General features: G+C 44.3%; 1 protein-coding gene across 10 annotated transcripts in view; it reads right to left on the reverse strand.

Moving 5' to 3' along the window:
• DOCK1 (dedicator of cytokinesis 1) overlaps window positions 1–25,349 on the reverse strand; it is a gene marked incomplete at its 5' end in the record, with an annotated part of 322,176 nt that overhangs the window by 116,792 nt on the left and 180,035 nt on the right. For all 10 annotated transcript variants that reach the window (XM_080621564.1, XM_080621560.1, XM_080621556.1 and 7 more), the window contains one exon: window positions 24,087–24,181. In XM_080621564.1, the coding sequence (XP_080477690.1) occupies window positions 24,087–24,181 (95 nt within the window). The remainder of the gene's footprint in view (window positions 1–24,086; window positions 24,182–25,349) is intronic.

Genomic DNA, 25,349 nt, shown 5'->3' on the forward strand with positions numbered 1-25,349 from the left:
TTCAAATTAATTTTCTGCCATCCAGCTGCAGCAGTTCATTTTCCCCTCTGAATGGGATCTAATAACACCTAATAGGTGATAAATCAGTTTCCTGGTTTAGGGCATTAAGAAACTGCAGTGATATGTTCTGCTAGACCAGCGAGGTCTACAGCACTCTGCTCCACACCGAGCGGGGCATTAAATAGCCTTAAATCACCAGGCTGTCCCTTTCCCAGCTCTATGACCACTCCAGCAGCTTGGAAATTTCAGACTGAGAAACCATTCTTTATGGCAAACTCTGTCGCTTCAAGCAAAGCAATTTAAGACACACTTTGGGAGAGCAGTTCCTGCATCCTGCTTCTGTTACAGATTGCTCTGCTCCAGCACTTACAGAATGTGCAGTTTAAATAATACAAATGGCTTATCGAATTATCATGATGTAAACAGAGAGAAAAGTTGTTTCCTATCAACAAATCCATTCTCAGCTAACAACGAGCCAGGATTATTTACTCAGCATCTATTCATTCCTACTAATTTGGCACAGTATTATTAGAACCGAAGCTTTACACGCAACTCCCTCCGATTCTCAGGGTAATTCAATAATGTATGTTGCCTGATCCATCTTTTACTATAGGAAAGGTGAAATAAGCACACGTGCTAACCTTGCAGTCATTATTCAGCTCTCATGTCAGAGTGCATCTGCCTCAATTAAAAGGAATAACAGTTTTACAGGAAGTTTTGATGAGACTGATGTTTACTACCCTTGGGCCTACAGCACAAACCCCAAAGGCTTTATGTTCCAGGTTTAAAGCCGAACAAAGCTGAGAAGAAAGCATCTTCCCACAGATCCAGCTACGCAAACAGAAGAGGCACCCATCCTTTACCTTCTCGCCACCCCTGATGCTGAGGACTCTCTCATCCATGTCAGTCAAAACCAACCAGGTTAACACAGTTTATCTCAGCCACACAAAGCCATTCTAGCTCTTTTTGCCTGGATCCAGATGGCATTTTGCAGCAGTCTTGCAGTGCCTAAAGGGGCTGCAGGAAACCTGGAGAGGGGCTTTGGACAAGGGCCTGTAGGGACAGGCCAAGGGGAATGGCTTTAACCTGCCAGAGGGGAGACTGAGATGAGCTCTTAGGCAGAAGCTGTTCCCTGTGAGGGTGCTGAGACGCTGGCCCAGGGTGCCCAGAGAAGCTGTGGCTGCCCCATCCCTGGCAGTGTTCAAGGCCAGGCTGGACACAGGGGCTTGGAGCAAGCTGCTCCAGTGGAAGGGGTCCCTGCCCGTGGCAGGGGTTGGAGCTGGATGAGCTTTAAGGTCCCTTCCAACACAAACCAGGCTGGGATTCTGTGATGCTATGCATATTCTGGAAGCAATAACCTAACAGCAGAAAGATGGGTATCAGGAAGGATCATCTAGGTTGAACTTCCCAAAGTACATCCCTCTCTGGGTTGATCAGGGCAAATGCTGCCTACAGCTATGCTGACCTTAAAAACTAAGTGCTCCATTGACCTTCCTTAATTTTACATAACATTCTGAGTAAGTCTTCCACTTACCCACCCACGCTCTGAATTGTGCTGTCTCAACTAGAGTTATGGGTTAATGTCCCTATGGAAAATGTACTGAAAAGGAAGAGAACATTTTATGTGAAAATAATATATGATTTGAGTTCTATTCTTCGCTGCTGGTTGTTCACTGCATGGGCACAGGCAAATTACTTAATTCCTCTATGAATCAACTTGAACATCTGTAAGGTCAACATAACGCAGCTGATTCTTCCCAGATGATACGAGATGCTTGCAAAAATAATTCAAATTAATATCATTGTTGCTATGCAAAACCATCAGGATAAATCTTTCTTCATGGCAAACAAAGCATCTTTGACAACAGCACCCCTTTAGCAAAGAGGAGATAGATAAGTTAGTACAGTTTAATTACCCACAATGGCCACTTGTTTCAATAAATCCAAAACATGATTGCTCAGATGAAAACGTAACAACAGGATATGGATGTATTTGCATATGAGATTAAAATGGGTCTGTTTGCCAATAGTATATGTATAGTAGTTAACTGAGAAAGAGATTTGAATTGTATTGAAGCCCAAAGGACCTTCAAAATGTATTCAAGCCTCTAAATCAAATAGTTGAGTGGATTGCTTTCCTATGATAAACCAGGTATCATATTCAAATGCTATTGAAAGGAGGTTATTAGCAGATTTTAGACTGGCATTTATAGGGAATGGCAAACAAAATACTGTATTCCTGACAAAGAAATCATGGAATTTCTTGAACCTCAGACTGGCACAGGATGTGGGTTTGATTTTACACCATAGCTAACTCACAGCACTCTGCCACTACTTGGGAGCCAGTGACTAAAGGACAGTAAAGTATTACATTAAAATAATCAAAATTGCATCCTTATCTCAAGAAATCTTGCACCGGTGTTTATTTGCACATCGTCTCTAAGACCACACAATGCAGCAAAAGCCAGTATGATGATGTACCTTGAAAGAGAGAGAATCATAGAATCACAGAATAGTCAGGGTTGGAAAGGACCTTAAGATCATCCAGTTCCAACCCCCCTGCCATGGGCAGGGACACCTCACACTAAACCATGTCATCCACATGAGCTGCACTGCATTTAAAGTATAAGCTGCTTTCTTGATGTAGCCATGACTTTACTGCTGGCATCCCCCTTGCATCTGGATTATACATTCTCTATGCTGGGGTCTTCAAATACCTGAATTTTGACATTAAATCTGCCTTTTTTCCTGTACTCGCTATAATACAGGGAACAAAATGGACTGAGGGACCCCAAAAATCTGGGCTGAAATTAAAAACCTTCACAAATCTTATGTCCTCCTTAACCCATTGAATTTGCACGGCAAAATACTTTTCCATTAGCAGTTTTCCTACCTTCCTGTTGGCTTCCTTGCCCATCCTTAAGCAAGACCCCTGCAAACAGGCTCAGTTACATACAGACATAAATCTGTGCAGAGCTGAGCAGGTTTTGCTAGTAGAACTTAGCGCTGCTTTTCCAGTCTCTTTCACATCGATATAACCCACGGAAATGGAGTTACAAAATAAAGCACAGTATTCACACTGTGTTACTGACAACAGAGACAAAATAGCTGAAACCTGAACTTATTCACTGACACCATCTTATCACAGAAACCTGGAATGGTGTGGGTTGGAAGAGACCTTAAAGCTCCTCCAGCTCCAACCCCTGCCACGGGCAGGGACCCCTTCCACTGGAGCAGCTTGCTCCAAGCCCCATCCAACCTGGCCTTGGACATCGATTTTCCTAACAAAGAAGTGCTATTGAACCTGAAGAGTTCTCTATTCAGCTGTTCAATTAGGGGCTCAGCTGGAGCTGCCGCATCTCTGCCTTGCACACTGAGCACGGGCTGCACAGAACACAAACCCAGCATATATCCAGGATTCACACAGGCAGCAAATGCACATCAAACGCAATGCACCTGAACACATGTGTCTGCTGGAGCTGATGTGCACGTGTGCTGGGGTCATACCCAGGACCTTAAGCAGCTGAGCTGCAGCTCCATGGGGCTGATGGAGGAAGGGAAATATCAGGAGAGGGGGGAAAAAACCAACAAAACCCCCGAACAACGACAAAATAAAGTTATTTTTTGTTTCTCCTCGGTGAAAATTGAAGGAGAATTTGTGTTGCAAAAATCACATCTTTGCAAGAATCAAATCAATAATACATGTAAATGGGTATTACAGGGTTCCAATGGACAAGCTTCGTAAAGAAAAGTGTTTGCAAAGAAAGATTAAATCCCTGTGCTTAGCTCTTACAGGACCAACATGATGGGGTCCAGCACTAGAAAACCCCTTCTGCTGTGGGTGCATCTTCAGCCCAAAGCTCTTTCACACTGCACGTTCTAATTAACCTATCAAATGTAGCGTACAACACTCGGGAGTAACACAACATAAAACCTTTACATGGTGGTTTTCCCACCAAGCTTAAGAAGTCCAAAACATGTAAATCTCCCTTTTTTAGCTTAGAAAAGGCTTGTCGGGATTGCTGCTTCTCAGCCTAAAGCTCCTAGGAGGTTCTGCAGCATTCCCGAATCCTGATATATATCTGAGATATCTTAGAGTATTTACCATCCCCAACAGGGTTAGTCACTGCATGGAGAGAATTCAGTTATTAATAAAGAGCTCTGGAAAGGAGGCAAAAAAACCCCTAAACCTAAAGGTGGTTCAGCATCACTGCAATTTCATTTGATATCACAGCTAGAAGCTCTTCCCCGTGAGGGTGCTGAGGCGCTGGCACAGGGTGCCCAGAGAAGCTGTGGCTGCCCCATCCCTGGCAGTGTTCAAGGCCAGGTTGGACACAGGGGCTTGGAGCAAGCTGCTCCAGTGGAAGGTGTCCCTGCCCGTGGCAGGGGTTGGAGCTGGATGAGCTTTAAGGTCCCTTCCAACACAAACCAGGCTGGGATCGTATGATTTGGTGGTAACTCCTGCAGTACTTGGCTTTCATCCTTCCTGACCGTGCCACCTGATGAACAATTGCCATGTTACACCCACACAAACCTCTTTGATGACCCAGATGATGAGGGTCTGTAGCTCTTCCTTCATCCAGGGAATCTCTTCTACTGCCTAAGAACCTACCATTGGCACCCACCAAGTTTTACCAGCATTTATTTGCTATATAACACATCTACCCACAAAACACAATTCAGATTTTCAACTGAACTAGCTGAAAAACTTGGGCAATCAGTGCATACCAGTAAATCTTGTCTCATCTCAAGCCAGCTATCTCAGGTTAACTGTGGTGTATCGCTATCATACACCACATGCTTTCCAGATGCCTCTCACCACTCCGCTTGACAGCCTGGAAAGACAGCTTTTATAGATCTGAAGATCAGTTCTCACAAGCGCTCAGTCTTGTCACTATACTGCTCACCCCACACCTACATCTCTGCCCAGAACCTGCTCCAGCGTGTCTTAATGCAAAACCTTTCTGTTTATCTGCTACAACAGAACTACCACAGTCCCCATGTTAAATCAAGGCAACTGCTGTATTTCACCTACCATTCTTGTACAGGTAGAATTCCTGTGCCAGAACAAGAAAGCGGCTTTAACAGCAACGTCTAAGTAAAAGGGATTAGATATTTTACAGGCGAGAGAGCAGCACGCTCTGAATCCAAACTCCATGGACCACACAGGGAATGCTGACACATTTAAATCCAGGTTAAACACAAAGTAGAGGAGTTGGAAAATAATCACAAACCCATCGAATCACAGAATAGTTTGTGTTGGAAGGGACCTTCAAAGGTCATCTAGGTCCAACCCACTGCAATGAGCAGGAGCATCTTCACATCCAGCCTGGCCCTGAATGTCTCCAAGGCATTGGATGAACGCAACAACACTTTAACTCACTGGTTTCAGTGGGGTATTTTTCCCCCCTCACCTTCAACACAAACACATTAGCAATTCATATTGCAGATGTCACAAGTTAGAAAGGAAATTAATGCAACAGTCTAACTGAAATGAGGCCAAGGGAAGTGCTGTTATTTTCCCTATGGACTCCTATGTCCACACACTGAGTTCTGCTTATAGAGATAATATCCAGAAACTGCTCAGCAAAGCTTAAGAAAAGAATCCCTAAAAGAATTCTGCATTTATTCAGAGGTGCACTTGAATGCTGGGCTGGAGTTCTGTTTGTTGGGGTGTTTTTAAAGATGTAATATGGAATTATTTGATCTGAGTTTGTCATTGGCAATATCCCAGTCTTCTCCTAAGGGCTTTTATTACATGTATCTTAAAATCACAGAATCCCAGACCGGTTTGGTTTGGAAGGGACCTTAAAGCTCACCCAGCTCCAACCCCTGCCATGGGCAGGGACCCCTTCCACTGGAGCAGCTTGCTCCAAGCCCCTGTGTCCAACCTGGCCTTGAACACTGCCAGGGATGGGGCAGCCACAGCTTCTCTGGGCACCCTGGGCCAGCGCCTCAGCACCCTCACAGGGAAGAGCTTCTGCCTTAGATCTAACCTGAACTTCCCCTGTTTCAGTTTGAACCCGTTACCCCTTGTTCTATCACTACAGTTCCTAATGAAGAGTCCCTCTCCAGCATCCTTGTAGCCCCTTTCAGACACTGCAAGACTGCTTTGAGGTCTCCACGCAGCTTCTCTTCTCCAGGCTCAACAGCCCCAATGTTCTCAGCCTGGCTCCATACAGGAGGTGCTCCAGCCCCTGAGCATCTTTTCTGAGTTAAAGAATTAGTTTCAAATCCTGGCTAAAAATGACCCAAACTCTTCTAAGTTACAAGTGCTCCTCCATTGACTTCACTGTGAGTCAAACACACGGTAAAGGATGGGAATCGAGTGAGCAGCCTACATATCCATAGAAAATGATCAACAGTTTAAGTCTGTTTTCACATTTCTTATTAGCAGCTGTGACGCTGGAGTTTAAGGCACAGTTTCGGTGCTGGATGAATAAATCACATATGCCAGCATAAATTTTTCATGATTTCTTCATAAATTCCTCATTTCTTGTTGTCAGTTGTCTTGGCAGAAACTAAAACATACGAAGCTGTAGAAATGCCAGTCTCACTCCATGAAGACAACTGGTTTTGAGCAGTGCTTGACACGCACACGGGATGCACATCAGAGTGCAAAGTCCTTATAGAAATAGAGAGCAAACCTGCATCACCCTTGACTTCTGATCATCTCACAAGTCTCTCTGGTTTTACATTTAATACTTCTTTGTGGGTTCATATTCATTATAAACTGTGTTTTCTTTCACTTCAGCACCAAATGAGAGAGTGGGATTTCACCTTCTTCAAGCAAGGAACCAGGATTTACTAGAGTGGTGGATTTTTAGTTTTGGAGACTATTAGATTACACATAAGAGTATGTTAAGAAAGGAGGAATGAAGAAACGGACAGAAAGAGAGGCCTCAGCCTTCAGGAGAAATTGTAGCAGAGCTGAGAACGTGCTCTTCAAGGAGAGCCAAGCCCCTGCTCCCTTCTATAGCTTATAGCAGCCTTTCAGCACATAAAGGGGCTACAAGAAATCTGGAGAGGGGCTTTGGACAAGGGCCTGTAGGGACAGGACAAGGGGAATGGCTTTAACCTGCCAGAGGGGAGACTGAGATGAGCTCTTAGGCAGAAGCTCTTCCCTGTGAGGGTGCTGAGGCGCTGGCCCAGGGTGCCCAGAGAAGCTGTGGCTGCCCCATCCCTGGCAGTGTTCAAGGCCAGGTTGGACACAGGGGCTTGGAGCAAGCTGCTCCAGTGGAAGGGGTCCCTGCCCAAGGCTTGGATGAGCTTTATGGCACTTCCAACCCAAACTGTTCTACGATTCCATGAAAAATGAGCTCTCCAGTTTAGTTTGCCTACGTCGAATCGTCACTTGAAAGAAAGCCAAACTCAGCACACAGTTGTATAATTTCTTTGCTACACAAAACTACTCCAGCAATGAATTTGGCAAGAAGTGAAGATGCAACAATCCCTCTCTACACCCCTCGGTCAGCATTCACCTGAAAAAGTCTACTTGCTTCTTGGCACTCCTGCAGCAGAAGCAATTGGACAAATTGGAAAAGATGAGGAATAATTCTTAAAAACAATAAGAAAATCCTTAGATGCTGTCAAAACCACTGAAAATTACAGGTTTATGTAGACCAAGAAAACTCTACAGCTAAGAAGTAGTATTTGCAGGGATACAATACAGTGGCAAGTGCTGAATGTGTATTTGGAAGCCTAAAAAGTGCTTGAGGCTCTACCAGAAAAGGAGGGTACATCGCAGTATGAATACATCAGTCAGGTAATAACTATGAGATGTATCTCAAAGAGGAAAACATTTTACTTTTCCTTGAGAAAACATGACTGAAGTGGTTGTGGAAGTAAATTAAGTATAAAAAGTAAGTTTGACAAACGGAGAAGTATTCAGTGTTCAAGGAGAACTTACATGGAACATGTTTGCTTTGGACAGATGGCAGTTTTACTTTGGGTTTTAAAAATTAAACATGGTTTCAGGCTGAAAAGATGCAAAACAGTCCAGAAAGAAGAATGTGAGCTAATACTGGGAGGGAGAGTAAATACACCTAAATACACTCTAGTATCCCACCGCACTGACAAAGCCATGCAAGTGAAGTTCTTCCCAGAAACGTTTCTGTTTGGATACCTTTACAAGGGAACTGTCAGAACACCTTCAACTGTCTTCTACAGCTCACCCATTGATCCCACTTTATATTTGTTTCACTTTGCTTGCTACAGACATGAGCGGGACAGCAAAAGGTAAACCACAGAAAGTCACATGAGGATGATCAGGCCACGAGGATGATCAGGGACTGGAGCACCTCCTGTATGGAGACAGGCTGAGAAAGTTGGGGCTGTTCAGCCTGGAGAAGAGAAGGCTGCGTGGAGACCTCAGAGCAGCTTCCAGTATCTGAAGGGGGGCTACAAGGATGCTGGGGAGGGACTCTTCATCAGAGACTGTAGTGACAGGACAAGGGGTAACGGGTTCAAACTGAAACAGGGGAAGTTTAGATTGGATCTAAGGAAGAAATTCTTTACTGAGAGGGTGCTGAGGCACTGGAATGGGTTGCCCAGGGAGGTTGTGAATGCTCCATCCCTGGCAGTGTTCAAGGCCAGGTTGGACAGAGCCTTGGGTGCCATGGTTTAGTGTGAGGTGTCCCTGCCCATGGCAGGGGGTTGGAACTGGATGATCTCAAGGTCCTTTCCAACCCTGACTATTCTATGATTCTATGAACACATTTTATCAGAGCCAAACAGACAGGAACAAAACCATTAATGACCGAACAGCTGAATTCTCAGTCGGAAAATGTCAGCATGAGAAATAAGCATGAGAAGCTGTGGCTGCCCCATCCCTCGCAGTGTTCCAAGACCAGGCTGGATGGGGCTTGGAGCACCCTGCTCTAGTGGAAGGTGTCCCTGCCTGTGGCAGGGGGTTGGAACTGAATGAGCTTTCAGGTCCCTTCCAACCCAAACCATTCTCTGATTAGGGTTATATATGCCCATTTAATGGCCAACAGGCTTCCCATGGACAGCAGCCAGTGGGGGACATATCACCTTTGCAAACTGCTCACTATGCAGAAGTTACACATGGTTTAGAGTTATAAGATGAAGGTAGAAATACCAGGAACAAGCTCTCCCTGCCAGCATCCTACCTGAGGCCACACTGTCCATCACAGCCTATTGGTAGCCACTTGGTTTGGATCCATGCTGGGTGTCCGCTGTAGAACAGGAGATAGAGCCCTTGCACCAACCCAGTGCTTTAATGCTGGCTCTACCCCAGCTGCATAGAGACAGATGACACCTGAAGCAGCAGAAAGCCTGCCAAAACAAATTAAGCTGTCAAAAACATTAACAAATTGAATCAGGGCGTGCTGTTGCACCAGGCAAGTGCTTTGTGTTACGCAGAGGTGATGGTTTGCACCCGGTAGCAGTAGCTCTAAAATGAGCTGTGCAAGTTGCCACAAGGCAGCCGAAGGTAGCAGGTTGAGCTGCACTTCAGCTGCCTCTCTAAAGTTACCTGCCAGCATCCTTTTCATTCTACTGATAACCACAGCGGCCTTAAAAATCACCGTTTGCACGCCTTCTGCAGCAACCATGTATTGAAATGGCTGGATTTTACTGAAGTTGCTGGCATCCAGCAAACAACTCGTACAAAGGCAAGGCTGTAATGTTCTTCCCCAGCCTCAAGGTGAGGGCTTAGGCTAGGGAAACACCAAGTGGGGGTAAGAAAAGCCAGAGGAGGAAGAGCAAAGGCATTTCCAGAGCTCCATCCTTCCAGCAGGAGGGCTCTGGAGAGCTCTGGATGCTGGCTGGGAGCACAGGCAGGTGATGGATGGGGGATAGGAAGGTGTTAGGTAACAGACAGAGGGAGTAGTTCTTCCCATATAGGATCATAGAACAGTTAAGGTTGGAATTAATATCATCTACTTTCAAGCCCCTGCAATAGGCATGTGTGGCAGCAGAGAAACCTGAAAAGCTGGGAGAACACTGGCAGAGCAAACACAAACATATCCCTGAACACACAGAACAGGGAATGCCCTTAGCAGCTCACCAGGCATTTGATGAACGCATATACACAAGGAACATAAAGAAGGAAAACATTTGCTTTTAATATCTTTCATATTATTAAGAATCCAAATGAAAAACATCTTGGAAGTCTAAAGTTCACTCATTCAAAGAACAGGAGCTGCACAGAAGTATCTGACAGGATGTGACCCAGTATTTTCAATCACAGATTACATGCATTCATTAACTGTATATTAAGGATGATCTCCTTTTAGTAAATGTTAAACAATAACAAATTTACCTCATCATTTCCATCTGTTTATCCCAAAATCTGTCACTATGTCTGTTGCAGTAGGTGCAACAGTGCCTGCTAAACCGTAATGCAAATCCTTATGATGAAGAAAGGGAAAACATCTGTCAAGAAGGGCTTAGCTAAACCTATGTCTGCTATGCCATTAAGAGACACAAAAGATGACTTTTCTATCACATTCAGTGCTATAAACCTTCGTACTGGTGATAGACAATGATCTGATACCTATTTTCTCTTTAAATATACTTATTATTTTAACTATTATACTTACAGGTCTCTTCTTGCCCTATAATCACACATGATGGGAGGTGTCCCTGCAAGTGGAAAGGCGTTGGAACAGGATGAGCTTTAAGGTCCCTTCCAACGCAAACCGTTGCAGGATTCTACGATGATACAGTCTGAAATATCAGAGCATGAATAATCATCATCTTTAAACTGCAGTCATTGCTACACTGGCTCTGCTTGCCGGTACTTGAACTGTAAAAGCCTGTTTTCTAGAATCTAGCTCATGAAACGCTTCTCATCCGAAAATGGAATAACCCCAGAAAAGGCCTCACTGGCTTTTTGTGCATCGCGGCTCCTGCTCTCAGAAGCCAAAGTGCTCCGTAATTACCAGTCATTTAAACAGACAAAACGGCAGAAGAGGAACATGTTCACAAGTCAAAGGCAAAAAGGGCTTGAGGGATATTTCACCAAAAGCGCATTAAATTCATAACTGTGCTGGTCACTATGCTTGGGAATTAACAAAGATCACAGATAAACAGCAAGATGCTATTCTATCAAACACACAACACCTCTGTCAAATTAAGCTGTTCCTCCACCCATGGTCATTTAACACACCATGAATGCATGCCAGAAAAATCTCATAGCAGAAGCACCAGCATTGGAAATGGTGCAGTAAAGTTATCCTCAGTATTCTGATCTTATTTTTGTACTTGTACAACTCTGTTCTCCTTAAAATGGGCTAATATTGGCAAGAGTAGGAGATACAACAGCATCGGTGTTCAATGTGCTGCAGGCTGGAGCAATCCAGCTGCCAGGAACAGCACAGTGTGGAGCCAGGCTGGATCCCAACAGGCACATCTGGATACCATTCACCTTCAAATCAACCCTTTTCATAGAATCCCATTATGGGTTGTGTTGGAAGAGACCTTAAAGCTCCTCCAGCTCCAACCCCTGCCACGGGCAGGGACACCTTCCACTGGAGCAGCTTGCTCCAAGCCCCTGTGTCCAACCTGGCCTTGAACACTGCCAGGGATGGGGCAGCCACAGCTTCTCTGGGCACCCTGGGCCAGCGCCTCAGCACCCTCACAGGGAAGAGCTTCTGCCTAAGAGCTCATCTCAGTCTCCCCTCAGGTGTCTCATTTCCAAGTAACAACGGATAGGACAAGAGGAACCGGCCTCAAGCTGCACCAGGGCAGGTTCAGATGGAGCTGAGGAACAATTCCTGCCCCGGAGGGTGCTCAGGCATTGGAACAGGCTGCCCAGGGCAGGGCTGCAGTCACCGTCCCTGCAAGTGTTCACACAGCGTGGAGACGAGGCCTCAGTGCCATGGGTTCGTGGTGGCCTTGGCAGTGCTGGGGAAGAGTTGGACTGGATGAGCTTAAAGGGCTTTTCCAACCTGGCTGATTCCATGATTTCTGGAGTGAGAGCTCCAGATTTACAATGCACATGGGACAACGCCAGCGCTTGTACTCAATTTCCCTATACTTTTTATTCCTGTACCACAGAAGGTGAGCAATGGAAGGAGTCAGAAGGAATCACCTAGGAATGTTACGGATACTGATTCGACTATGGCAAGTAAACCAACAGGAATCAACACACCATTATTTCGCGTGATGCTTGGTGATACATAAGGAGATGACCACGCACTCGACTCTATTTTCCTTGGCAACACTACAACCTTCTCCCAGAAGCACGTAAGCCTGAACTTCCATTTATAATATAGAAACAAACAGGATTTTGTTATTACCCAAAGTGCAATATTGTGTGTTTTTAAAAATACTGGAAAAGATTAATAAGCCTCAAGTGTGAAAAAGCAGCACATCACTCACCAGATATTTTTAACTGTGCAACAGTATTAACTAAAATGAAGCTGACATGGAAAAATTATGATTTTAAGTGAAAATTGCTACACCTTCCATTTTAAAAATAGACATGGCATGACATTAGCTTTTACTGAGAGCAAAAATGGAGCCCTGCTAACATGGGTTTTGATTTAACACCTTCAGCTTCATTTAATTACCCACTTCATGCTGCTGCTTTTATAAGAAACAAGTATTCGCACATTCTTGTTCACACCGTATATTTTGTGCCAAAAAAGGGGATATTGGGATATGTGATTCAGACAGCACATCCTGCCACTGGTTCTGTGTGCACAACGGATCAACACAGGCAGTTGCCCCAGAGTACACCCTGCCTGTCAGGTGCGTTTGGAATCACAGAATCCCAGCCTGGTTTGTGTTGGAAGGGACCTTAAAGCTCACCCAGCTCCAACCCCTGCCACGGGCAGGGACACCTTCCACTGGAGCAGCTTGCTCCAAGCCCCTGTGTCCAACCTGGCCTTGAACACTGCCAGGGATGGGGCAGCCACAGCTTCTCTGGGCACCCTGGGCCAGCGCCTCAGCACCCTCCCAGGGAAGAGCTTCTGCCTAAGAGCTCATCTCAGTCTCCCCTCGGGCAGGTTCAAGCCATTCCCCTTGGCCTGTCCCTACAGGCGCTTGTCCAAAGCCCCTCTCCAGGTTTCCTGTAGCCCCTTTAAAGTACTGGAAGGCTGTCCCTGTGTATATGTTGCACATATCACAAGGCCATCTCCTGCATGGTAACATAGTACCTGTTTCCCTATTGCCATAAGTAAGATAGTTTGAAGCTACATTAAACACAAGGCTATCAGAAGTCTCGCTCCTTGGTGCAGTGCAGGGAGGCCTTGGACAGGTTCTGCTGCTTGGAGGAGTGCAAGGACAGCACACATGGGGAAAGGCTTTACTCTTTTTGGCCAATGGCCAGTGTAAGGAACGGGAAGGAGAGGACTAGACACCATTTAGCTTTACCCATCCATGTGACACACTCCTGCAGTAGTTATCCTCTGCCAGCCCTGGATCACCTACTCCAACCCCATGGGCGGCAGGAGAACAGGCACGCTCTTCAACAGCCTTTGGACTCCCAGCACCAAAGCACACCATCACTGTTTTGTGTCTTGGGTTTTGTCACATTTACAACTGATACTTGATTTTTCCTGTGGGGACCAAGAGAGCAATCACTCCTGCAGGCAATCCCATGGATTTGGTGCTGTATGGAAAGAGATGAATGTGGCACCAAACCTGAGTGCGAGGAGCAAGGCTGGTTCCCAAGGCTTCATGAAATGAGAAAGCAGATATTCATACCCAGCTTCATCCCAAACTCCCACTGGTACAATAATGCGAATTCAATTGTGAGCTGACCCCCTCAACCTTATATACAGTTCAACTTTGACTATCTGCACATTAGGGTCTTCTGAGTGAGTTCAGGCAGCACAAGGGAAAAAGAACACTCAAATTATAAAGTACAAGTTATAATTTAAAATTACACTTAGGGCTTTTTTTTTAGTTATAATTAGAAAATTTAGGATCAGGAATTAAATTAAATTAAAGGAACTTCTCCACTAAAGAATCTACCTGAAAAATGTAACCTGCTAAAGGCTTCTGCTATTCCTGAAGCAACTGAAGCACAAAGCAGGCAAACAGAAGTATGCAGCAGCATATTATTACCCACTCTTCAGCACAGATTATATTGAATTCATCTCAAACTGTACCATTTGATGACAAAAAATACCATAAAAATCAAACGGATAAATACATTGGTTGGTGTAATATGCTCAGGAGTACAATGATCCCAAAGTATCTTAATGTCAATACATTGGTTGGTGTAATATGCTCAGGAGTACAATGATCCCAAAGTATCTCAATGGCAACCCAGGTTTAGGTTCTAGGAGGGAAAATAACATCCCAGTCATTCTTTTCCAATCAAAAATAACATGGCAATGCTTCTTCAGATCTCAGTTAGACTCTTACCCAGAATTATCATGACACATGGTCTAATAACCTCTTGCAGCTTTCTTTCAAAACAGCATATTAAACCCAGGAGTTCTTTACACCGTATATATGCAAGTTGGGAACAAAAAGCGCCAGTATCCAAAATAATGAGTTGGCTTTATTAGTGTCTTGTTAAAAACAAAAGAAACCAGACCTCCACTGAGGAGGATTCCACAAATTGAGGAAGAATGAGCTATTTGCAATGTTCTCTTGCTTATTGTAACCACTGAGCCAAGCCTCTACCTTCACTCGGTTGCATGGAGCCCTATTTTACCTTTTCAAGTATCACATTTCTGAGCTGCTTCAGAAAACAGCAGACTGTGAGTGCTTCTTGATTACTCATTCTCTGTTTGCAGAACAAATACTGAAGAGATGGTAAAACACATCAAGGCAGATGACCAGCAGAGCTGACTCTTGATTTAGCAGCTACCCCACCAGCAAAGCCCCATGTACATAAAACCCATCACAGCAACATGGGAAGCCCCATGGAAGAAGGGCTTTTCTAAATCCACACATTTCTCAAGCATTATAACATACACGTAGCATTCAAAATGCCCTGAAGGGATTAAATCTGCCACCAAAGGAGGACAAGCAGCTAATGAACAGAAACACTGCCAGGTTTAAACCTCAGGATTCCCTTCCTACTTAAACATTAAGTAACATTAAAACACTGCAAGAACCCAAAACCAGCCTTGTAATAGATGAAATGAAGACAAAACCTCCAAAACCCCTCAGTTCACTTTTTCCTCTTCATATATCAAACTTCAACCCAAGAACACCAGCAGTTAGGATAATTTTATCCCTCTGTGCTCCTTTCTAGTTCAGGAAGAGATGTTCCCTAACACACAATTCATTTCTTTAAAGTCACTGTCATTTTCTTGTGGCAAATAAAAGGTTGAAGTGTCATGGAATAGATCAGAAATATTGTGAGAAGACATTAACTACTACTGAGCACTGAACACGTGCATATTAGTCTAGTGCTCTGCGGTGATAATTCTGAAGCAGGTACTAAGGATTACTCTTAAACGAAACACATCATCTCAGCTGAGCCATAGGAAGAAATACACCAGCAACAGGCTTCATCTGGTTTTACAGAGATGGCATGGTGCAGAGATCTGCATTCCCAGGAGGAGAGCAAATCCCATCAATGCTTTGGAAACAGAGAAATAGGTTTGTCAAGGGGAGCATAACTATAAAGACAGAACAGTGGATGCTTGACACGGTCACCCAGCACAAGCCCATCTTCCTCCCTGCAGGATGCTGTCACCAAAACCCAAACACATGGAATCCTAGAATCCGAGACTGGTTTGTGTTGGAAGGGAGCTTAAAGCTCATCCAGCTCCAACCCCTGCCACGGGCAGGGACACCTTCCACTGGAGCAGCTTGCTCCAAGCCCCTGTGTCCAACCTGGCCTTGAACACTGCCAGGGATGGGGCAGCCACAGCTTCTCTGGGCACCCTGGGCCAGCGTCTCAGCACCCTTACAGGGAAGAGCTTCTGCCTAAGAGCTCATCTCAGTCTCCCTTCTGCCAGGTTAAAGCCATTCCCCTTGGCCTGTCACTACTTGTTCTTATAAAAAGACCCTCTCCATGTTTCCCATTGGCCCCTTTAGGTATTTTGAGGTACCTTTAGATGCATGTCTCCAAATACATGAAACCCATAATTTAGACTATATAATAACGACCAAAATGATGCTCATTTTAATACTGAAAATTGTTATTCCCGCTTTAGACTCCAGAAGAGAATAGTCATGATATAAATAGATAGGGGCTATACTCGGAGAAGCAGCAGATGCATTTGGAGAGGCTGTGACATCTGACACATAAATCCCCACTGTTGGAAGCTGCTACTCAACTTCTCCAGCATTAAGTGATCACAAATTACACATATATAGGATAAAACCAGATCATTAAATCCAGTGGAGCGCCAAGCCCCAACTGCTCATCAATTCTCATGACAGTACCACCATCACCATACCACCTATGCCAGGCCCAACATCTAACTCCTCATGGCTGGGCTAGAATAACCAGCTATGGAGGATGCTTCATCTCTTCCAGCTAAGGAAACTGTAAGGGAAAAGAGCCCCCACTGGAGCATATTCCTTTAAGTAATCTCAGCCTTTTGAGTAAGAAAAAAACTCCTGTGTTATTTTAAACACAGTCAAATACATTCATTTTCCTCCTAGGTCCAGTTAATGTGACAGGTACAATACTAAACCCAAAATCCTTCAAGGTCTTTACTTGAAAAGGTCAGTACATTATGCAACAGGGTTTTATGGACAGCAAAAAACTCCCTTCTATGTACAGAAACTGTGTCTTTATATAATTCATCAGTGTGCATTAATCTCTTATTTACAGATGAAGAACAGACTTTTGGGCTCCTAAGAAAGCTACATGCTTTGAAAATCTTTATCCTCAACCCATCCATAGTAAATAGTGGGAGGTTTTGCTATGCAGAGGAATTTCCCACTAAAGGGAACCAAAATTGCTCCCATTTGAAGTCTCATTTCATTCTGTCCCTGAATAAAATGACTTTGTTGTCCAAGTTGCATGTCTGGACTCTTAAAACGTCCTAAATAAGCAAGCAGAAAGTCCTAAGGAAATGCATTACTAGTCAGGAAAAGCGGCACCAATTCCTTCTAATCAAAGCTTTTCCTGCTGTTCAGACTCCTCTTGAAACAACGCATCCCTTCTCCTCCTAAAATACAATTGCATTTCAAACACTTTTTTCATCCCAATATCCTATCTGGACATGAAAAGGTTACTATATCCCATAGCAATACATATTGAGTCAGTGTTTTAATGACCAGTGCCCCAGTTCTAAGTGCAAGCTTCAAGTCACATCTGGTATTAATCTCTTTGAACATGGCATTAATGCAGGATTCAACACCGCATTAATGGGTGCAGGGGGGTTGGAAAATGAAGCACTGATTTCAGTGGGTTTTGTGCTTCCTCTCCCCACCCCATATGTCTGATATCACCTGATAGTCTGTAAAACCGTGTTGTGGCCCTGCATTTTCTATAGTTTTCTATCCAGAATCTGTCACCTTTGGGGACTGCTTTCCTCTGTTGTGGAAAGCACACTTCCATCCATCAGTAGCCTGGGATGGGTTGCAAAGAAGAGCTTTTACACGTGCACCTAATTTGACAGATGCAACTTGACTGGGCAATTATGGAAGTGCAAAAAGCCTATTTTCATACATTTATTACAACCATTTGTGGGCTTGGTTCTGCAGAATATTGCAATTAAATGAAATCCTGATAATCTAAACCCCAATTTTATTTTGGCTTTGGGCTCCTTGTCAGTAAGAATAACACGGAGGCCACTGAAGCCCCTGCTCCACTTTGAGGCTCACAGTTATGCAAACCCTGCGTCAGTTCATAACCCCTCCAGTGTTTGCACACTAGTGATGGACAGTCACATCCATCGCTGAAGTTCATCCTGAAAGCACAATATAGATCTGACAGGTACTGCTATGACAACCACGGAGCAGAACAGCCTACATTTCCCTGGAAGCTCCAAAAATAAACACTCCAGCAACAGTAAAAGGTACGTGTTTACCAGATGTACCTCCCTGGTTCTTCTTCCTCCTCTTTGCAAGACTTTTTAGTGCTTTTCACAGAGAAAATGCCTTAAGATTTGGTGCTTTGGCTGGGGTAGAGTTAATTTTCTTCCTAGTAGCTGGCACGCGGCTGTGCTTTGGATTTGTGCTGGAAACAGCGTGGGTAACACAGGGGTGGTTTAGTTACTGCTGAGCAGGGCTTACACAGAGTCAAGGCCTTTTCTGCTCCTCATCCCACCAGTGGGAAAGCTGGGGGTGCACGAGGAGTTGGGAGGGGACACATCCGGGACAGCTGACCCCAAGGGATATTCCAGACCATATCACAGAACCCTGGAATGGTTTGGGTTGAAAGGGACCTTAAAGCTCATCCAGCTCCAACCCCTGCCACGGGCAGGGACTCCTTCCACTGGAGCAGCTTGCTCCAAGCCCCTGTGTCCAACCTGGCCTTGAACACTGCCAGGGATGGGGCAGCCACAGCTTCTCTGGGCACCCTGGGCCAGCGCCTCAGCACCCTCACACGGGAGAACTTCCCCATCCCTAGAACAGTTCAAGGCCACATTCCCTCTTCTTGAATCAACGCATCCCTTCTCCTCCTAAAATACAATGGCATTTCAAACACTTTCTTCATCCCAGCGTCCTGTTTGGTCATGTAAAACCATTGCGACATTCCATAATAACTACTGCATCGCTATATGATGTCATGCTCAGCAATAAAAGTAGGATGCAGGTTGACTGGGGCGGGGGGAGCTGCTTGAGGACCGGCTGAGCATTGATTGGTTGGTGGTGAGCAATAGTTTCTGTTTGCATCACTTCTCTTTCTTGGGGTTTATTTCCCTCTCTTTGTTATTTCCTTTTTGGTTACACCATTATTATCGCTTTTTAATTTCAACTATCAAACTGCTCTTATCTCAACCCATGAGCTTTCCCACTTTTACCTTCCAATTCTCTTTCCCCCATCCCAACGAGTGGGAATGAGAGAGTGGCTGCGTGGTCCTTAGCTGCTGGCTGGGGTTAAACCACATCAACTGGAAACACAACCTCCTGGAAAACTATCTCCACCCATCCACAAAACCAATGCAGCAGTGGGGGGGAGCAGGTTAACACCCACCGGATTTCTGCTGCAAGGCAAGATATATTTCATCTGGGAAAAAATATATAGGCATGAGAAACCTCATTCTCTCTGGGAAGCGTCTCATCCCTTTTTCTCTGACTTCAAAATGCAAAATAACCAGGTATTTTATGTAAATTTGGATACTAAACACAAAAAACTAGAACAGAAAACATCAGATTTATTTTTCATAGGCAACCGAGTTTCCAATGGAACAGCTGCAGATGAAAGTAGTAGCTACAAATTAATATATCATAAGGTATACCAAAGGAACTGATTGTCTCAAATGCCAGAAGTAAGACCAAAGACTAAATTGTTTTCGTTTATGAAGACGTAAAGAGGAGCTGTTTGCATGTTCCAAGTTATGGGTAAAACTGGAACCCAAGTTTCGCTTGTCAGCTCATGACAAAAGTTGGAAACAATTTCCAAAGCATTTCTGAATCATTTCTGAACATGATTTGGAAGGGGGAAAATGTGAACAATACAAAATCCTGCTGGGTTTTTCAACTGCTTCTGCCTTTAAAACTTGAGTGCATGTTCCTGCAGGAGATAGAATCCCAGTCTGGTTTGGGTTGGAAGGGACCTTAAAGCTCTCCCAGCTCCAACCCCTGCCACGGGCAGGGACCCCTTCCACTAGAGCAGCTTGCTCCAAGCCCCTGTGTCCAACCTGGCCTTGAACACTGCCAGGGATGGGGCAGCCACAGCTTCTCTGGGCACCCTGTGCCAGCGTCTCAGCACCCTCACAGTGAGATACCCGGAATGAAGAATCTGCCACCAAAATGTCTCCAAACCCAAGCCTGAAACACAGAAACCCCTCCTGACTCCTTGCAGCTACCAAACACTGCTACCGGGGCTTATCACGGAGACCTTGTGTGCAGATACACCACAGTGGCTGAATATCAGGCCTAAATTTCAGTATCAAGCATCTGGTGGATTGCTCCAAAGCAGCCATCACAGTAGCTGTCAACACAGCTGATAAACCCCATTCCCTTTAATCCAGTGATAACATGCCTTTACCTTGATAGGAATTACTCGTCCTGAAAATGTGAACAGATATAAACCTTACAACAGATGTAATTTAAAGGTGCCCAAGTATCTTAAACAGAATTACTATTACTTCGATCTGACAGCATTCAATATGAATTATTACCCAACAGCCTATTTAAAACTACAAGTAGCATTTTAAAGTTGTCTTAGCTCAGCCTTATTTTTAGGCACCGTGATCATGAATACATTTAGTAACCACAATGCCAGGAGTTATCCAGGCTTGAAAACTCCTGTTGAAGAAGAAAACCCAACAGATGAAAAACTACGTGGATTTAAACTTGACTTAATCCTCATGCAGTCCAACATTGAGATATAGCACAAGGCAGCAGATTCCTTGCATGGACCCCATGTCTGGCAGAAGCATGGGGCCAATCCATACCAAACTGATGCCACAGACCTTACGGACCTGCCATTGAGAAGTTCATCTCCTAGTCCCAGCCCAACATCCACCATCCCATACAGAGTGACAGGGCTCCAGGCTTCTCTCTATAGACTATTTAATCTATTCCCCTTTTCCCTGTTTTATAACAGGCTTCTTACAGACGCTTGTCAAGCTGGTTTTAAATACCTCTGCTCCTGGGGACTTCACAACGCCCTGAGCAATCCACCATAGAGCTCATCAGAATGTCCCCCAGCCTCAAACCTCAATGCTTCTTGCTTCATCTTCTAATATTTCTATTGCAGCTCAATGAGGCTATGAAAAGGCTTCTCCAATCTGCTTTGCTGCAAAATATTATGCATCTGAAGACTATTTCCTCTCTTTTTGCACCTTTGTCTTCTCTCCTTAGATCTACCCAAAAGCAGTGCCCATTTAGACACAATATATAGATAAAGACTTAATTATTAGATACTATTTGGATACTGTTTTTAACCAACCACCCCAAAAGTACTGTTCTGGCTGGTAACTGGCCTTTGGTTGGCTTTTGGTTCAAGCACAGCCTCTTGCTCTTCTCCTAGAAGTAGCTGCTTCAAACATACATGCTTGTGTATGTTACATCATCTATTACTCATCCCTGTCATTCATCCATCAGTGGTTTTCCTCTGTTGCTTGGCCATTTTTTACCATAAAATAGAAGCTGTTTTGAACCAAAATTTGATAGTGAAAGGAAAAGCCATAGAATCATAGAATGGTTTGGGTTGAAGGGACCTTAAAGCTCCTCCAGCCCCAACCCCTGCCACGGGCAGGGACACCTTCCACTGGAGCAGCTTGCTCCAAGCCCCTGTGTCCAACCTGGCCTTGAACACTGCCAGGGATGGGGCAGCCACAGCTTCTCTGGGCACCCTGGGCCAGCGCCTCAGCACCCTCACAGGGAAGAGCTTCTGCCTAAGAGCTCATCTCAGTCTCCCCTCTGGCAGGTTAAAGCCATTCCCCTTGGCCTGTCCCTACAGGCCCTTGTCCAAAGCCCCTCTCCAGGGTTCTTGTCAGCCCCTTTAGCTGTTTGGCTTGCAATATGTTCGAGCTAGGATTTCCCCCCCCCTTTATTTCACACCACCAGTTATATTTCATGCAGGGAAACAAAGGAACTCACAAACATTCTGCATATAGTTAAAAACCAGCTCAATTAACTTGGCTCATGGCACAGAAACACCCAATCTGCACAAAGAAGTGCTTCCAAGAGTGACACAAATGGTGTGCTCTAAGCTATTGCCATTGACAAGACTCTGTAGCTTTAAAAGACAGGATTTGTTCTTATAGTTTTCCTAGTTTTCTTCAATAAAAGTTTATAGGGGTGAAAATAAATGGACCAGAGGAACAAAAAGGTGTTTTACAACGTGCCTTTCTGCTTTTGGAAACCACATTAACTTCAACAGGAAAAATGAAAAGCGCTTAAATCAATCCAGACGCATTTACAAACGAGCTGGTGTAATGAAAATGAACTTGTAAATTGGAGATGAACAACCCCCTTTAGCACTTCTGCAGATATTCATCAACACCAGAAAGACTTGAAAACTGCTTTTGTTTTTAACTTTAAGTACTACTCCGATATTCTGCGGGTACTGAGGTTATTGAGGAAGAATCAAAGATCTTAACAACACATTTCTGCTTCTTCAGGGCTTAATGTTCAGCACGGGAAAAAGACAAGACTGCTTTTAAGGATCAGAAAACCAAAGCTCACATCTTAACTGTGGACCTCTGCATCCCACTTTGTATTACTCCCAAGATTTTAGAGTGAGGAGCTGCCGGGTAACGATCCCTCTATGCTTAAGAGAAAAAACAGTGGAGAGGGAATGGCTCTTTCTCTTCTTTTGCTCTTTAACTTCTATGATCTAATTCCACATTTAAAAAAAACCAAAACACTGAGGCCAAATCCGCACCCAAATGAGCAATGAGAGATCCTTTGGGAATATTGTGAAGATCGTTGAGCCCTAGAATGCTTTGAGTTGGAAGGGACCTTATGATCATTCAGTTCCAAGACCCTGCCACAGGCAGGGACACCTTCCACTGGAGCAGCTTGCTCCAAGCCCCTGTGTCCAACCTGGCCTTGAACACTGCCAGGGATGGGGCAGCCACAGCTTCTCTGGGCACCCTGTGCCAGCACCTCAGCACCCACACAGGGAAGAGCTACTGCCTGATATCCATCCTAAATCTCCTCTGTTTCAGTTTGAACCCGTTACCCCTTGTCCTATCGCTACTGTCCCTGACGAAAAGCCCCTCTCCAGCACCCTTGTAGCCCCCTTCACACACTGGAAGCTGCTCTGAGGTCTCCACGCAGCCTTCTCCAGGATGAACAGCCCCAATGTTCTCAGCCTATCTTCATATGGAAGGTTCTCCAGCCCATGCTCATCCTCTTGGCTGTGTTCTGGAGTTGTTCCCATAGTTCCATGTATTTATGTTGAGGACCCCAAGATAAGTGTCTAAACACAGACCTTCCCCATCATATTCCAAGCTCTTAAAAACCTCAGCAGAGCACAGAAGTGTTCTGTTGGGAAGGATGACAGGTACCATACGCTCTGGGGGTTTCCAAAGCACCTGCACCACGACTCTGGAGACAGTTGGAATTCTTGAAGCAAAACCACCTTCAAAGTTAAAAAAACCCCAAAGAAACCCAAGGGGGTTCCGATCTTCCTCATCATCCAAGCTCCAAGGGCTCATCATTTACAACAGGAGGTGCTTTGTAAGCTGCAGCCACACACAACGTGCATCCACAACTAGTGGGTATAACTCAATAGGAGGCTGGAGCTCCTAATTCCTGTTAAGGATGGGATTTTATTAGGTGGGGAAGGAGACTTCAGAAGCCAAGCTTAAAGTGATGGTGCATTTTTATAACCAGAGTAGGAAGCATGGTGCAGGGTTTTCTATAAGTAACCACTGACAACTTTATAGCCGTGGTAGCTACCAGTGAGCACAGGAGAGATTCCTCCAGGCAACTAGTAAATACAATGTTTTCTCCTTATGCTTTCATCACAGTACACATAAAAGCATTTGACACACTTAATAAATGTCACAAACACAAAATATCGCACAAAGGGATCCTAAATAATGATAAGGCTGCAATTACTGAGCAGAAAACAGCAAGAGGATTGAAACATTTGCATCCTGTTTGTTCATTCCCAGGCTGATAGAATCCAGGTTTAAAATGCCCTTCCAATTCCTTTTTAATACCACTGAAAATATCCAGAACATACAACTCCACAACAGCGTATGATAACTACTAGGTTTTGAGGTCAAATGCACATACCATTTATCCCCAAAGGAATACATTTCATTATGATGTGTATAGATCCCTACTGCATCTGCAGTTTGTTCCCATATTTTGGATATGGCAACGATGCCACCCTTTATTCCTGCTGGACTCCAAGAACCCCACACCAGGTCACTAACTCACTGCTCTGCATTCTCCAAAGTCAATTGTTAGATAACCATTTGCATCCCAGAAGGTCAAAAAGCCCCAAACCACTGTAGCTGCTGCATTGTGTTTTCCTGTTTCCAAGCAACACTGCTGTTTCAGATCAAACGTGAACCAGGCATCTCGGAAAGCCACGGTGCTTTTCCCTCTGTACTTACTTATTCTGCATCATGTTCATTATAACCCAGTCAAAGGGATACACGTTCTTCCCAATGAGATTCTTGAACATGATGAATGTTTCCATCAGAAAATCCTAAAAAGAAGAGAAAATATTTGGAAAAGGCCACTCTTCTAGATCCAAAATAAATCACAAGTGATAGTGTCAGTTATTAATGACTGGATTCAAAAGGTGTCTTTGCTGTTCCGCTCCATAACAAAGCCATTATTCATGTGCCCTATACAGAAATTCTATGAAGGCATATTTACACAATATCACATATCCAACATTAATTCCATTTAAACTTTTCAGAAATGATAACAATAGCGCATCACAAGCACCCCAAGGTGTTATTTGGGAAGAAGCACTGGTTTAACACTTATCCAAAGGCAGGTTTTGATGAGAAGTGATTTATTTTCTGTACCGTAATTTATTTCTATACAACAAAATCTCCCAGTCCCTTCTCGTGTAGCGTTTGTTGCATCATGCACATCCCCACGCATTCCTGGGGTATGCTGGGAAGTTGTTAACAGCATTATTAGTACATGGAATGAGGAAAAAAAACCCTAATATATTACTTTTAATCTTATGATTACACTAAAAATACTCCCTGGAGGTTGCTGATGAATTTTCCCTCCCCTTGTGAATCCCCTCCTGAAATTGTCTCTTGTCTGAGATCAAGATTAACTATTTACTAAACAAAACGTGCTCCAGCTCCAGTCTGGATTCAGGTGATGTGGTGGAGTGCATCACTCCTAAGGTGGGAGAGACAATGGAATGGTCTGGCCATCCCAAAACCAGGAAAGACTCTCCCTAAAGGGAGCAGTGATTGTTTCTGCAAGTGAAAACCTGACTCAGAACAGAGTTAATTTAGTTGCATAAACCTATTTATTTCTACACAGATTATAACCAAACATCTCTTTGGAACACAAACCTCATGTACTGTACGAGGTAAATCACCATCTACAATTTGGGAATCTGTAATTGCTATCTGACAATTTGAGTAATGCCTTATGCTTGGAGAAAGATAACAGGGGGAAAAAAGAACTTAAATGGAACAAGTCCTTTATCCACTTCATGCAGAGATAAAATAGAGCTTTAATTCTCAGGTTAGAATATTCTTCCTTTGCTACAGCTTCTCAGTAATGATATTTATCTTGTCTATCTTTAAAATGTCAAAGGTCTACCAAAAAAACCCTATAAAATGTTACCTTCACTGGACTTTTAACTAAGGCTGGGTTTTCTGTAACCTCTTCAAAGAAAA

Source organism: Psittacula echo, assembly GCF_963264785.1.
Source record: "Psittacula echo genome assembly, chromosome: 6".
In the NCBI taxonomy this organism is placed as follows: Eukaryota; Metazoa; Chordata; class Aves; order Psittaciformes; family Psittacidae; genus Psittacula; species Psittacula echo.